Source organism: Falco naumanni, chromosome 4 (genome assembly GCF_017639655.2).
Source record: "Falco naumanni isolate bFalNau1 chromosome 4, bFalNau1.pat, whole genome shotgun sequence".
NCBI classification, from domain to species: Eukaryota; Metazoa; Chordata; class Aves; order Falconiformes; family Falconidae; genus Falco; species Falco naumanni.
The window spans coordinates 22628233-22642818 of NC_054057.1; the positions used below are offsets into that span (position 1 = coordinate 22628233).

Below are 14586 nucleotides of genomic sequence, written 5' to 3' on the forward strand. Positions count from 1 at the left end.
CAATTTTTCCTCAAACTGGAGTTGACACAGCCACCTTTAATCCATGCTTTTAGGTGTGTCATTGCAAACTGAGTGTGGATGCTTTTCCCTTGGATTTTGCTTGAGATTATGCCTGTACAAAACCATTTACATTAACTCAACATAGGAAATTGTAAGAGAAAATTAACTAAAATCAGATTAACCAAAAAGCTAAAATTAAATGGAAACAAAAACTGTTAGTATGGAACAAAAGTGCCCACACACAGACTTGCTTCAAAATAACTAATTGTATGAAGTAAAACAACTGTTATTTTGGTTCCAGGTTTTTATGTGGGCAGAGAAGCCCTAGGACCTCTGGCAATTAAAATATAATTGTTCTTGTGATGCAAATATTTACAGCCACTCTAAACCCCTTTAAAATTGTCAGTGCAATGTAAAGGTGACACAGTGCTGCTGAAAATGAGGCCAGAGATAGCAGGGTCAGAGGCAGCAAGGCCCTTCATATTTTATAAGAACTTTTAGGAGACAGCACTTACCAATCATAAGAGGTAAAAGAAAGGAGAGGAGAGGTCGAAGGGTTTCCAGTGAAAAAGCAGATTATGGAAAGCAGAAGAAACACGGTAAATGAAATCCCACAAGTACAAATGGCAAAGGATCAAAGGTGAGAGGCTGTGTAGGAGGGAGGTGCTACTGATGCTCCCAGACATTCAGGGATGGAAAAATTCTATTAAAACTAAGCACCTGCTGCTTAAGATTGGGGCTTCAAAATTACAAACCATGTCAGTTAAAGCATTTTGCTTTGCAGTTTAAAGGGGAGCTAAAGGAAACAGCCAAAGTATTTGGAGGTGGAAAAAGAGAGAATGGGGAAATATTTTAATGAAAGTGATCTGTGCACATTTAAGATGGGATATTGCTTAGGCATGGCTGGTTTCAATCTGATTTTAATTTTTGTTCCCCAGCTTTTCAGCTGCCTTCTTGAGCAAAAAGAGACTTCTTAGTTTAGTTTAGTTTAGTTTAGTAAGGGGATAGGCAACTGAGCTTTGGATGGCTTCCTAACCTTGTGCCTCATTCCTCTTCATGGGTGTGTCTGACTAATTTCTGTTTCTTAATTCTACTCTAGTCTTTGTGGGTGAGGAGAGATGATTTCTGACTCTTCTGTCCATTGTAGGGTAGAATGCAACACTGGAATCCTTCTGATGGAGTAAAGGCTGGCAAATGTTAGAAACCACAAGAACTTAGATACAGAACCAGCCTATACTTAACTGACATACACAAACTCATATCGGCATTCCCGCGCGACCAAAAACCAAACTGGAGGCTGCTCGGTTTGAAACGACTGTTTCTCCTGCCCCATACTGCTTTGATGTTTGCAAGTCGATGAGCTGAATATCACATGTCAGGGATTGGCAGCAGACAATGGAAAGCCAAAAAGCTGTTCCAGGTCCTTCACACTGAAACAGAATTGATCAATTTATCACTTAAATCGGTAGGGGAAAAAACAGCCTAATCTGCAGCATGCCCTCTCTCTAGTCCCACTCCCAGGCTCCAATTTAAGCACTCTGTTTCCCTTTAAAGAACTTAAACTTAACCTGATGATTGCCTTTAAATAGGAAATAGGAAAAAATAAGTGGCTGAAAAGAGTTATAAGTCTAGATTTTTGCTTTCCACTCCTCAATGAAGGGATACTCACTCTTCTTGTCTACTTTGAATACCAGATGTCTCTGAACAGTCAAATTGAGACATCCTGAAAGAGAAAGACTCTCAGATGTCCCCAGCTTTTTCTGGAAACTGGGCCCCTTTAAAGACGTCTCAAGTATGACACTCAAAAACAGAGTTGTCCCAGATTGCACAGTGCTTTTCAAAACTCAGCCAGCGTTTTTAGTAGCCTATGCCTCAAGGAGTCTGGGCACCTTACCCAAAAAGAGCTAAAAATGTAATTTGCAGTTCTTCACGTAATCCAAAACAAAGTATCAAATCCCTTCCCATCTTCCTTTGCCAGGGAAAGTCCCTGTGCACTGGAACTGGCCTCATTCTGCTGCACAAGGGACAGCAGAAGTAAATGGAGGGTGGAGTGGGAGAGCTTTTGAAAGAATGATCAGGCTGTGCATAGTGCTCAGCCCTACTTAATCACAGATGCCTTGCTTGAGAATCAAGTTCCAAATATTTCCATGGTGCTCAAACACAGAGTTACCTGGCTGTCGTCTGTACTGAAGAATTTCAACCACCAGAATTTCCTTGGCTGTGCTGCAGCTGATGGCTTTTTCCATTATTTTAATACTCACTCAGCAGATACTTACTTGGTGTGGGTCACTAACCAGGCAAGAAACTATCAATTGACTGTTGAATTTTCCAAATGTGAAGGTTTATATGCCTGTGTATTGGAGCCACAGAGGAACAGTCTAAAGATGGGTAGAATATTTGTGGCAATATGCATACAGCACCTGACACCCACACGATTTGACATCTAACAACGTCTGATATTTGTTTTTTTGTAACAGTACAGCCCTTCTGAGACTTAATCGTTTGGCCAAAACAAGGGATCATTGAGGAAAAATTAGTCGATATAGAAGTCTTAAGAAGCGATTGAAAATAGTTCTGCTACAGGTGGACTGAAAAAGGCTTTAGTTTCTCGGTTTCTTTTTCTTAACAGGCTAAGATGAATGCAGTAAGACATTAATCACCCTAAATAAATTAATAAATCATCTGTACTAATATACAGATGGGTTGTGCTGAGGTCAGGGAACTAAAGTAAAGCAATGTGACAGACTGCTTCTGCCATTAACCATTTGCCACCCAGCTCATTTTCTGTCTTGGCTACCAACTATTCCTGCCAAAGGAGCTGTTATGGTGTGTTTTAACACCACCATACAGGAATGCCAGGAAGACCTGCAGAACAGATGCCTCTGGTTTTGTAAAGAGACTTAGGAAAGGATGGTTGGAGTCCTCACAAATAGTCATCTTAATATAAATTCCCATTATAAAGTGTACTGAAAAGAGCTGGTCTGCTCTTTAGAGGTATAAAAAAGGGATGTAGAAAAATGCTTTTTCTTCTGTGCAATAATCTATGCCCTGTTCTGATGCCCATGCTTATAGAAGGGTACAAAAATAATTAGAGAAAGACTTTAAGGACAGGCCACAGAAAAAAAATTCCTTAGGAGCCAGAAGAACAGACTCATGAACTTTGTCAGAGTGTTTGGGAGTGATAAACACATTTTCAAAAGTTGCTTAGGAGAATGTTTTGAATATTCTTTCAGCTTTGTGTTTAAAGAAGGCCCAAAGGTTTTTAATTTTTAGTTATTCTTACCAGTTATTTGGAAGAAGCTTAAAGCCTCCTGCCCTGGAAGAGTGCCACTTTAGTGAGTAAGGGTTTTGGAGAAAATGATATAGCCTTAGGACCAGGCTGTGTATGTTCCTCAGTGCACATTGTCTTGCATCCCTGAATTAAAAGACTAGAATCACCTTCAGGTGTCCAGACTTCAGCTGGTTGCCTAAAGAGTAATGAAGAGCTCATCTGCTCCCACTCTGATGATGCACAGCTGGCCAAGAGGATTACTTTTGGGGTCTCTGAAGAGCCAAGGAATCTAACTTGTAGCTGGAGACAGGACACAGGAAAGGACAAATTGGTGTACTGAGGAGATACAGACACTTTCTGGGTTGCCTAGTGTGTCTTATTCCAACATGCAGGGTCACACTAACCACAAGGCATGGGACTTGGAAATAGTTTTCACCAGGCTCGCTAGGAGGGCCCCGAGGAGCTTCTTGCCTTCCTGCACAGCTGGGGGCATGATTCAGCTTCCAGGATCATGTGAGCGTGTTGCAACTAGGCAATTCTGTGTCCTTACAAGAGGCTCATTTCAATTAGAATTTTGATTTTTCTTGTTCCGTACTAGGAGCACACTTCTCACTAATTAGTCTCCTTAAGAGATGGTAATTAAGGCCTCTGTGTTTACAGTAAAGATGACTACATGAAACAATATGTGGCTTGACCTCCTAAGTATCAGAGGAGGTTCAGGTAGGCCATGTTAACCCCAGCCCTGTTGTGTAGAAGCAGTTTTGCTTATGGACATTTCAGAAAACCTCTTTTTATGCCCAGAAATAACCATTAAGATCATATAGTCCGACCTCCTGCATTGCTCAGGCTCACCCCGTAATTTCTGCATTAGGTACACATCCTGTGGTTAACCCGCATCCTGTGGTGGGATTGTATATTGAGTTTTGTATTGATTAGATTATGACTTGAGACAAATTATGTTTTTAGCTTGGATTTTCAGTAGTTTAGGCTTGCCTCTGTAGGTTTTGCCTTTTGGAGTTTATACAGGGCTTCTCCCAGTTACCCTCCTTTGCCATCTGCTTCTTCAGCTCCTTCCTGCAAGAACAAGTTATATTAAACTAGGAGTCTCTAACTTCCTTGCCTTGGTCTTGTACAGCCTGAATACACCATCCACAGTACTGTAGAAAAGGTGCCTAGAAGTTCCATGAACACTGGAACTAAACATTGTTTTCCTTCAGACTCACATCCTTTGTAAGCCTTATATGTAATCCTTAAGATAACCTGTACTTCCCTTACATCCCCTGTGCCCGTCTCCCCAGTGAAGGACAGTACATGCTATGGACTTACAAAGTTGTGTCTGTGCTTACTAGTGAGCTATTTGTAGCCAAACAGAATATATAACAGCTGTGTTCTCGTTGTTTTTAATGTCATCAGGGCACTAATTTGGGCATCTGTCCTTCAGCAGTTGCCAATTTTCACAACACTGGTAAGAACTTAATTTTCCTTGGCATTTCTACACTTTTGTGAAGACTGACAGGTTCAGAAGTTACTGTGTGTGGTGGGACAAGGCAGACAAACAGATGATTAAAAAGACAGCACAGACACGTAAACTTGTTTCCTTAGGAAATGAAGCTACAGATTATTACCTAGGGAATTTATGGTTCTTTAAAATTGCTGCTTCTGGGTATTCTTACTAGTCATCTTCCTTCCTGTCTTTCTTTGAATCTTCTCTTGAGGTCTTTGGGGGGTTTAGGAAAGAGTGGGACCATGTGAGTCTGTACAAAAAGTTAGGCCAAATTTTCAGCGTTGTGAGGTGGTACACGTGGGAAGCAGTAGACACCACCTTACCACAACTTTCTTAAAGCTTTTTGGTGCCAAGAGTCCTCTCACAAAATTGCGTTATTTGAATGGTGTAATTATGCAGGATTACTCTCAAATATGCAACCAGAGTGACTGACAAATGATTTCCTTTACTCCAGCAGTCATACAAGATTAATTAGGTACAGTCAGTATGGTGACACTTTGAAAATGTAAAGCATTATGTAAATGTTGAGTGGTATTTACACTGATTATATCCAGGATGTTGGTTGATAGAAAATACATAAGAGGATTTTTAATGCATTTCTATATATGCAGCTTCAGGTAAGAAAGTACTTTTATAAATATACTTGGCAAAGGGTTTTAAGAATTATATAATGGATGCATTGAATGCCTGAGCGTGGGTTTAAAAGTGGACTGATTTTTAGGCACCCATCTATAGCTATCACACATAAACTATGTTTATGCTCTGCCTGTCAACTCATTCCCCTCAAAATGCTTCGGTTTTTACATTCTCAACTCTTGTGATGTTGAATGGTCCTTATGGCTCTGCCATGGAAGTCAGAACTGGCCAAATGAGATAAATGAATGGCTTATAGATATTTCTAGTGTTGATATTGTTTACTGCCCTATTGATTTTACTGTTTACTACTACTGTTTACTGGTTTATTTATATCAGTTTGTATGGCACCTGGAACAAGGTTTACTTTTTTTTATTACCATTTGAAAAAGTGTATCCATCTTCTCTGCTCTCAGTTACTCATCCTATTCATCTTGCCAAAGTTTTCCACCCTCTCAACTGTGCTGGATGCCAAATGAACACTTTGTGTGGCTGTGCTCTAAGTGGGGGAGGAAGTGGATGCTGCAACAAGGGAAGGAGGAGCAGGACATTGAATATTATCTCCTTAATTGTGGGTTTTTTTTCCAATCTGTTATGAGTTGTACTTAAAAGGTAAATCACCAGCTCTAATGTCATGCAAAAGTGATTAGATTCCTGAAAAGACCCCCAAGCTTGCAAACTTTCAGATCTGTGGCACCAAATAGAAAAATGTGGGAGTTCCACACTTAAGACAGAGAGGATTGTCCATTTTGGAGATTCCCTTGAAGCCTGTGTGCACTACTTGTACTAGCAGGACTTTTAAAATGAGTTTTTTGGTTTGTTTTTTTTTGTTGGTTTTTTTTTTTTCATTTGTGTGCTTTTCTCCTTTGTGTTTCATCAAGAGGAAGTAGCCTGGCGTAAAAGCAGCGTAGCCAGGCTGGGCTGTACTGTGAATAATGGATTGACAAAAGTCATGGCTACAACCGTGAGGGAGAGACTAGACACTGAAAATGAAATCTCCTTGGTCCAATCCGGGTAACATACCACTGTGCACACCATTTCTAACATCCAAATATCTTTCATGGTAGCCATGAAGCCCCTCTTGCTGACTTATTCTTTATTGTTTTCTTTTTTATTGCCTTAAAAGTCACTGCTTGTTTCCTGCTGACCCTCCTTTAGGCCAGTGTCATAACCAGCTGATTGCATGCTCCAAACACTTGACCTGTAGTGTGTATGGGATATTGGTGCAAATGTATTGGCTCTGGGCCGTCACTGTTGACTGTTTATGATATTTCATTCAAACTGCAAAACTCTTATGTAGTAAGACCATGTTATTGGAAGAGGCACAAGCATTTGGTTTGTGTGGTGGGTTGACCCTGGCTGGATGCCAGTTGCCCACCAAAGCTGCTCTATCATTCCCCTTCTCAGCTGGACAGAGGGAGAGAAAATACAACAAAAAGCTGATGGGTTGAGATAAGGACAGTGTGACTGACCACTCACTAGTTACCATCCATCATGGAAAAAACAAATTTGACTTGGGGAAGTAATAATTTATTTTTTTACCAATCAAATCAGAATAGGGTAATGAGTAATAAAACAAAATCTTAAATGCATCTTTCCCCTGCCCCTTCCTTCTTCCCAGGCTTAATTTAACTCCTGATTTTCTCTGCCTCTTCCCACGCAGATGCACAGAGGGACAGGGGGGTTGCAGTCAGTTCATCACATGTTGTCTCTGCCACTCCTTCCTCCACAGGGGCAGGACTCCTCACAGTCTTCCTCTGCCCCAGTGTGGGGTCCCTCCCATGGAGAAGTTCATGGGGAACCATCTCCCAGTGTGAGCCCTTCCCACAGGCTGCTGTCCTTCAGGCACAGACTGTTCCAGTGTGGGTCCCCGCCAGGGGCATGAGCCCTGCCAGCAAACCTGCCCCAGCCCGGGCTCCTTTCTCCATGGGGCCACAGGCCCTGCCAGGAGCTGGCTCCAGCGCGGGATGCCCAGGGGGTCACAGCCTCCTTTGGGCACCCCCCTGCCCTGGCCTGGGGTCTTCCCTGGGCTGCAGGTGGGGATCTGCTCCCCCGTGGGCTCCATGGGCGGCGGTCACAGCCTGCCTCACTGGGGGCTTCACCACGGGCTGCCAGGGAGCCTCAGCTCCGGCACTTGGAGCCCCTCCTGCCTGCTCCTGTGCTGACCTGGGGGGCACCAGGGCTGCTGCTCTCACAGTCTCACTCCTCTGTCCAGCTGCAGTTGATGCGTAGTAACTTTTTCCCTGTCTTAAATCCATTACCCCAGAGGCACTGCCCCTGTTGCCAGTGGGCTCAGCCTTGGCCGGCGGTGGGTCTATCTTGGAGCTGGCTGGCATTGGCTCTATCAGGCATGGGGGAAGCTTCCAGCAGCTTCTCACAGAAGAACCAATTTCTGCCTGTAGTCCCCCTGCTACCAAAACCTTGCCACACACACACAGTATAGTTTGCTTTCATGTGATTCATACGTGTATAGGAACTATGGTGTGAGCTGGGGTAGGATTAACTTAATGTGTGGTGTTGGGTTTCTCATTGCTCTTTTTCACGAATGTAGTTGATAGGTTGCAAGCAGCAATGTATACCCATGCATTAGTTCAAACTTCCCCTTTCGTTTCCTGGTCCCACTTGAATAATAACAAATAATCACGACTTTTCCCTGAACTTGGCTGTCCCCACGCCTGATTCCCTCTACATACTTCGAGAGTTAGATTGCTTCAATATGCTCTAACCTGTGCTGTAGAAAGAGTGTTATCCAGTGGCTGCTGCACAATGCTGCAGGACTGCTGTTTGTCAGGACAAAGCAAAGATTATTGCCTTTATCCGCTTCTAGGTACTTTGCTTTGCACCTTTATCATTCAAATCCAACTTTAATTTCTGCTACTTGTAGAGTAAAACTGACTTTGCCTAGCAATACTGTAGTAGATAAGCACTAATGAAATAGAATTTATGATGATGTTGTTGAGTTCAAGTACTGGGGAAGTCTTCAATATATCTTGGCACAGTTGTCATTATGGTTGCAACTGACACAAATTTTAATTTATTGTTGCATTAGCTCATGTATGTTATGTAGTGTGCGCAGTATGTATTTTAGCAATGTGCCAAAGTCATAATGATAAAAGATGATTTAAATTTGGTGAAAGAGCTCCTTGCTTTACTGGCAGTGATAAAGCAAAAAGAGAAGCAGGCTCCTTTTAATTTAATGGGACAAAGGTAAATCACAGCTACACTCAGTCCTCTGCTGCTTTTTTCAGGTAGTCATATGTGTTGCCTTAACTTCATGGCTGAACTGAGTATAGTGTCCTGCTTAAAACCAGGATGCACAGGTGACTGCTGTCTTAAGTCCTTCAACCAGTAACCCTGCTTCTACCCAAGCAAAGGCCTGTTTTCATCTGCAAGGCTCCCTGTAACTCACCCACATACAAATGCTTCTGACCTTAATTAAAGCAGTTCACCTCTCTCTGCCTCAAGGGATGGTTTCCTCATAAGGCAGTTGTGTTTAATTAGCATTTGCATAGCATTCTGCTGGTTGCTCTCTGGGAGCGTTGTTCAGTAGGAGCGTGGGATTGCTGAAGCCTGACTGGCAAGCTTTGCACCCTCCTAATTGACACAGAAGCCAAGTAGAAGTTACACAAGGAAAGAACAGAGAATCGTTAATGATGGATCATTAGCAAGTAGCTCCTTTGAATGAATGTAGATAACTTTATAACTCTATCAAAGTGAAAAGTAGCGTGATGAATTATGCATCAAACAATAAAAGCTCAAGAAAGACACTGGTCTTATAATTGCTGTGCAATTTTCTAGCGTGCTTTAGTTTGTAAGATTAATTTTCTTTGGGAAGTGTGAAGCATTTTATGCCTGTTGTACACTTAATGACAGTTTTGGTTTTCTCTCATTAGAGGTTATATTTTATGTCTTTTGATATCACTGCAAAAACTCTCAGGGTTTGAGATACACAATTTTTATACCAGCAAAAATTTGCCCCGGTAAGTGAAAAGTGTACAGCTACCGAACTAGTTCCTTTGAGGGTTTGCTGATTTCTCAGTATAAAGAGTTCTCAGATACACACATCTGAAATAAGATTGCTTTATATCTATATATTATTATATTTTTAAACAGAAATTGCCTAACAATTTTGTGGCTACATTGAATCTCTAGATTAATAAATCTCTAAGGGGCATTTTTACTCTGAAATTGTCTTCAGAAGCATTTCAGTTGGCACTGATAGATCATTCCTGTGGCTTGCTCTAGCACCAGTTCAGCCCTCAGTCAGTCCTAGGAAGAGGAAATAATACAAATACAGCCTAGTAATGCCACCTGTCCCTGTAAAATGTTCTGATCTCTCAGTTGAGATTTAGTCTGAAAATTCAGCTGTGTTCCAAGTGAGTAGAATTAGAGGAATAAGTTAACAGTGAAGTTGTTAAATAGAAGAGTTATCCCTGATGTGAGCTATTTCTTAGGTTCCATGAATATTAGTGGGTGAAAGGGACTGTAAGAGATCACCTAATCCATCAGAAAGCCCCAGGGATCAGCCATAGGATCAGCTATACTATAATAATTCTTGTTCCTAAAGATCTGATTTTGATAAGAACTCCACAGCCTCCTTGAATGGCCTGTTGAAGCATTTTGCTACCCCTACAATTGTAAAGGTTTATTTTCTAGTACATAACTTCAATTTGCTTTGTTGCAATTTACATTAATTGTTTCTCATTCATCATGGACATGAAAAAGGATTTACTTCCTCCTTGCAGAAAGGTCACAGATTTTTGGGGTGGTTTTTTGTTGTTGTTGATGACGGTTATTTTTTACATTTTTTTAAGACAAATTTGAAGACATTTTTCCCCTGGCCTTTCTCTTTAGGTCTGTGACCCCACTTTGTTGTCTGTCATGTTTTCTCTGATCATTTTGGTTGCTGTCCTGTAGAACCTCCTCAGGTGTCCCAGATGACTGTGCAGTCGGGGCCCCACACCAGATACTGCTCCAGCTGTGACCTGCCAGCTCTAACTAGAGCAAAAAGATTATTTCACGTGTCCTGCAGGCTTCTTTCTTGTTTGTACATCCCTGTGTGACGCTTGCTTTTTTTGCAACAGCATGATGTCGTTGACTCATCTTCACTTTGTGATCCAGAATAACCCCTAGCTATTCCTGCATTGCTATTTGTCCCCTGCCTTGTATTTATATAATTAAATGTAGTTCCTTCCCCTTGACATTACTGAATTTTACCCTGTTCTATCAGACCATTTGTCCAGTGTAGCCAGGCCATTGTGAAATCTGCTTCACAGTCTGTTTTAACTTGAAGTCCTCAGAAACCTGAGCAGGTATGATCTGAGTTCTATCAGCCAACCCACTAAAAATATACTGATTAGTCCTTCATCCTAAACTGATTCCCCTGGAGCCCACTTGAAAACTTTTGTTTTAGAAGATCCCAGGTGGCAGTTTTCTGAATAGGACTTCCCTCTCAGTGTTGCACCTGGCTTCAGATTTACCTAGACTGTATTTCTTTACTGAGTTTATGGAAAACAGAGAATTTTCTTTCTGAAAGTCAGATCTTGATCTGGAAGTTCCTAGTGGTTGGAGGGCCATCTCACTTGACTTCAGATGGCTGGGTGGTAGAGGTCTGCATCTAAGGTACTTGTCTACCCTCTGCTTTATGGAGAAATATAGGTGATCACAATTTATCTGGCCAGGTTCAGTCATTTACCAGTGCTGCAAAATAACTGCAGTGTAAGTGTGTCTTTTCATACGCAGTGAAACCAAAGGCAGTCTAATCAACTAAACATCTCTATCTAGGCTGTTCAGCTTAAGTTAGGTAGGATGTATCTCACCTTCAGATCTTCTGGTAGAAAGACAAGTGGTCAAGCATACACTATTTGTTCTTGATAGATACATGCTAGCTGTTACTCATCTCCTGAGTACTTTTACTGTGATTACATATTCCAGTATTTAATGGAACTTGAAGTTAAATGATTTGGTCTGCAGTTCCACAGTTCTACCTCCCTTCCTCTTTAAATATAGGAACCATGCCTGACCTCTTCCAGAAGCATATTCATCAGAAATGTACCAAATCAGCTTGTCAAACCCTGTTTTTCTAACCACCCTTTATCTTATTTTGTCCTGGTTGGAGGTGGATACATTTATCATATTAACCATTTGATTACAGTTAATGGAGAAAAGAAGCAAACCTCATGAAGCTCAACAAGGCCAAGTGCAAGGTCCTGCATGTGGGTTGGGGCAACCCCTGGCATCAACACAGGCTGGGTGGAGAGCAGACTGAGAGACACCCTGGGGACAAAGACCTGGGGGTACTGGTTAACAAGAAGCTCAACATGACCTGGCGATGTGTGCTTACAGCCCAGAAAGCCAACCGTATCCTGGGCTGCATCAAAAGCAGTGTGACCAGCAGGTCAAGGGAGGTGATTCCCCCCCTCTACTCCACTCTCATGCGACCCCACATGAAGTGCTGCATTCAGCTCTGGAGCCCCCAACATAAAAAGGACATGGACCTGCTGGAGCAAGTCCAGAGGAGCGCCACAAAGATGACCAGATGGCTGGAGCACCTCTGCTATGCAGACAGGCTGGGAGAGTTGGGGTTGTTCAGCCTGGAGAAGAGAAGGCTCCAGGGAGACCTTATAACTACATAAACGGGGCTTTAAGAAAGCTGGAGAGGGACTTTTTAGCAGGTTCTGTTGTGATAGGACAAGGGATAATGCCTTTGAACTGAAAGAGGGTAGATTTAGATTAGCTGTTAGGAAGAAATTCTTTCCTGTGAGTGGTGAGGCACTGGCACACGTTGCCCAGAGAAGCTGTGTCTGTCCCATCCCTGCAAGCGTCCAAGGCCAGGTTGGACGAGGCTGTGAGCACCCTGGTCTACTGGAGGCTGTCCCTGCCCGTGGCAGAGGGATTGGAACTAGAAGATCTTTAAGGTCTCTTCCAACCCAAACCGTTCTATGATTCTCTGAAGTCTGTTGAAAAAAACAGCTTATTTTGGCATGCTGCATGACCTTTGTCAGCAGGTCTCCTCAAATAAGTAGGAATGTCAGGTAGTGAACTTCCCCACTCATGCCTTTATAGAATGACTTCTTGCTGTGATTCACTTTCCTTGCTGGTTGATAAATCTGTTTCATCAGAAATGTCAAACACTGTTCTGTCTATTAAAATGCTCCATTTTTTTCTTTGCATTTCTAAGTACAGCTATAGTGTCATAGACAAAGGCAGAACTACATGTAACTTCTTCTCTAAATTCTTTTGGATGACATAATAATGACCATATGAATAGAGGAATCCTTTTGCCAGTTGTCCGAAGCATCAAATGTTGTTGAATTTTGTATTGAAGTTTTCAACTGTGATAATTCAGGAAATCCTACTTCTCTATAAAACAGTCTTTCTATGCATGAATGCATACCTCAGTTTTGATCCCAGAGTAAATCTGTGGGTCATTCTCTCTTCTGAGACTAGTAGTAATGGTATAGCTACTTGTCTGCAGGGAACTGGGAACTACACTGAAATCTCTGTTCAGTTCACTACAGATTTGCTAAAAGTGAGATCTGACTACCTACAATAGACATAAAATCTTTGTGTCATTGCTAGCTTCCCTAAGGGATTTCCACCTTTGAAATTATTCTTGCCAGGTTCTTGCTGCTGCTGCTACCTACGTTTTTGATAGAAAATTTAAACCAAGCTGGGTAATATCACTGCTGTGCACGGTGTCAGTCTTACATCGCTGCAGGATAACGGAACACACCACAGAGGTACTTGAGCTGTTGCTGACTGGAGATGGTGCTTCCCATCATTCGGTGTGCTGCTCCAGCTTCAGTAACAGTGTGTTAACATGACATTCCATTGTGTTCTTATGCTTGTGCTGCTTCCTGTTGTAGATGGTGTGGGGATTTCTGCACCGCATCCTGCTGCATGGGCTGGGCATTGCCTGTGTCCTTCGGGTAGCAGGGAGTGGTAGACCTGTGACATAAGTCTCAGAGCACTCCAATATACATACCACTGGGAACAATGGGAAAACTTTCTAAATGTTGGGTGAGTATTCAGCAATTCTGCATTTGGATGAGCTTGTTGGTACATTATTGTGAACTGGAATTCTTTTAGTCTGTAATTCCAAAATAGAACATTTCTTTGATAAGGACTGTGGTAAGACTGCTGTGAAAATGAGATGCTTTCCTTTAACAGAGACACTTCAATATATATATATGGGCAGTAACTTTGGAAAACAATTTCCCTCCTATCTGCTCTTTTTTACAGGACCAGGTGTCAGATACAGTGAATTTGCTGTGTCACATCCGAAACCACCTCCGCTTGTTGGACAGCATACAGTGGAGATACTGAAGGGCATGCTGGGGTATGAGGATGATGCCATAGAAGAACTGCTCCGCAGTGGTGCTGTGGCTCAGCATGAGGTCAGATAAGGAACATTAGCTACATTCCTTCACACTGAGTTCACATTACTTTGTCCTCTCTTTGCTCCCTTCAGCTCCCCTAATGGGACTTTAAGAGAAGACATAATTTAATTCCTAGCTTTCTTCCATGTGTGTTTGTATGATTTTAATACTGATGTATCAAATAAACAATCTCATACCATCTGAGTGAAAGATTTTCTTGGGGGAGGTGGAAGTAAATGTAATTATACAGTCCTGTGTGGCTACTCATTTTCTGTACTTCATATGGGAAATGGAGTTCTTATCATAATTACAGTAATTGCCTAAACGTTTGTCCCCAGAAAGACAAAATGTTAGTGAAAGGAAGCAGAACCTTAAAAATCTGTATACTAGACTGTCCACTTGCAGAAAGCTGCCTTGTATGGTTATTTTAGTAGAAGATCAATTATGTACAAATTGGTGGTTGATCTGATTGGTTTGGAACAAAATTAACAGTCATGAACTCTTTGTTCATCTCTGTTTTAAATCATGGGTAGAGTAATCATTGCAAAACTCACTTCTGTTCCCTAATATTCCAAATTACCAATATGTCTTTATATTACATTGCATGGTCATGACAATCCCAGCATGTTAGCAGAAATAAGCTGAAATTGGCACAGTTTTTCAGTTATGAAACAAGCCTATTCCAAGGTTGAGAGACAAACTATGAATAGTCTTTTGTAATTTTACTCAGAAAGGCCCAGGGTACTGTTAATTAAACATCGATCCACGTGAACCACATGCTGAATGTCAAATACCAG

The 14586-nt window shown here is 41.8% G+C and overlaps 1 protein-coding gene across 3 annotated transcripts in view; it reads left to right on the forward strand.

The window, feature by feature from the left end:
* SUGCT (succinyl-CoA:glutarate-CoA transferase) overlaps positions 1 to 13990 on the forward strand; it is a 337763-nt gene extending 323773 nt beyond the window's left edge. For 2 of the 3 annotated variants that reach the window (XM_040591740.1, XM_040591738.1), the window contains one exon: positions 13653 to 13990. In XM_040591740.1, coding sequence (XP_040447674.1) covers positions 13653 to 13736 — 84 coding nt within the window. In that variant the 3' untranslated portion in view covers positions 13737 to 13990. Of the gene's footprint in view, positions 1 to 13030; positions 13151 to 13652 lie in introns of all 3 variants that reach the window. The other variant, XR_005827517.1, reaches the window with a different exon arrangement.
* Positions 13991 to 14586: the final 596 nt, after the last annotated feature.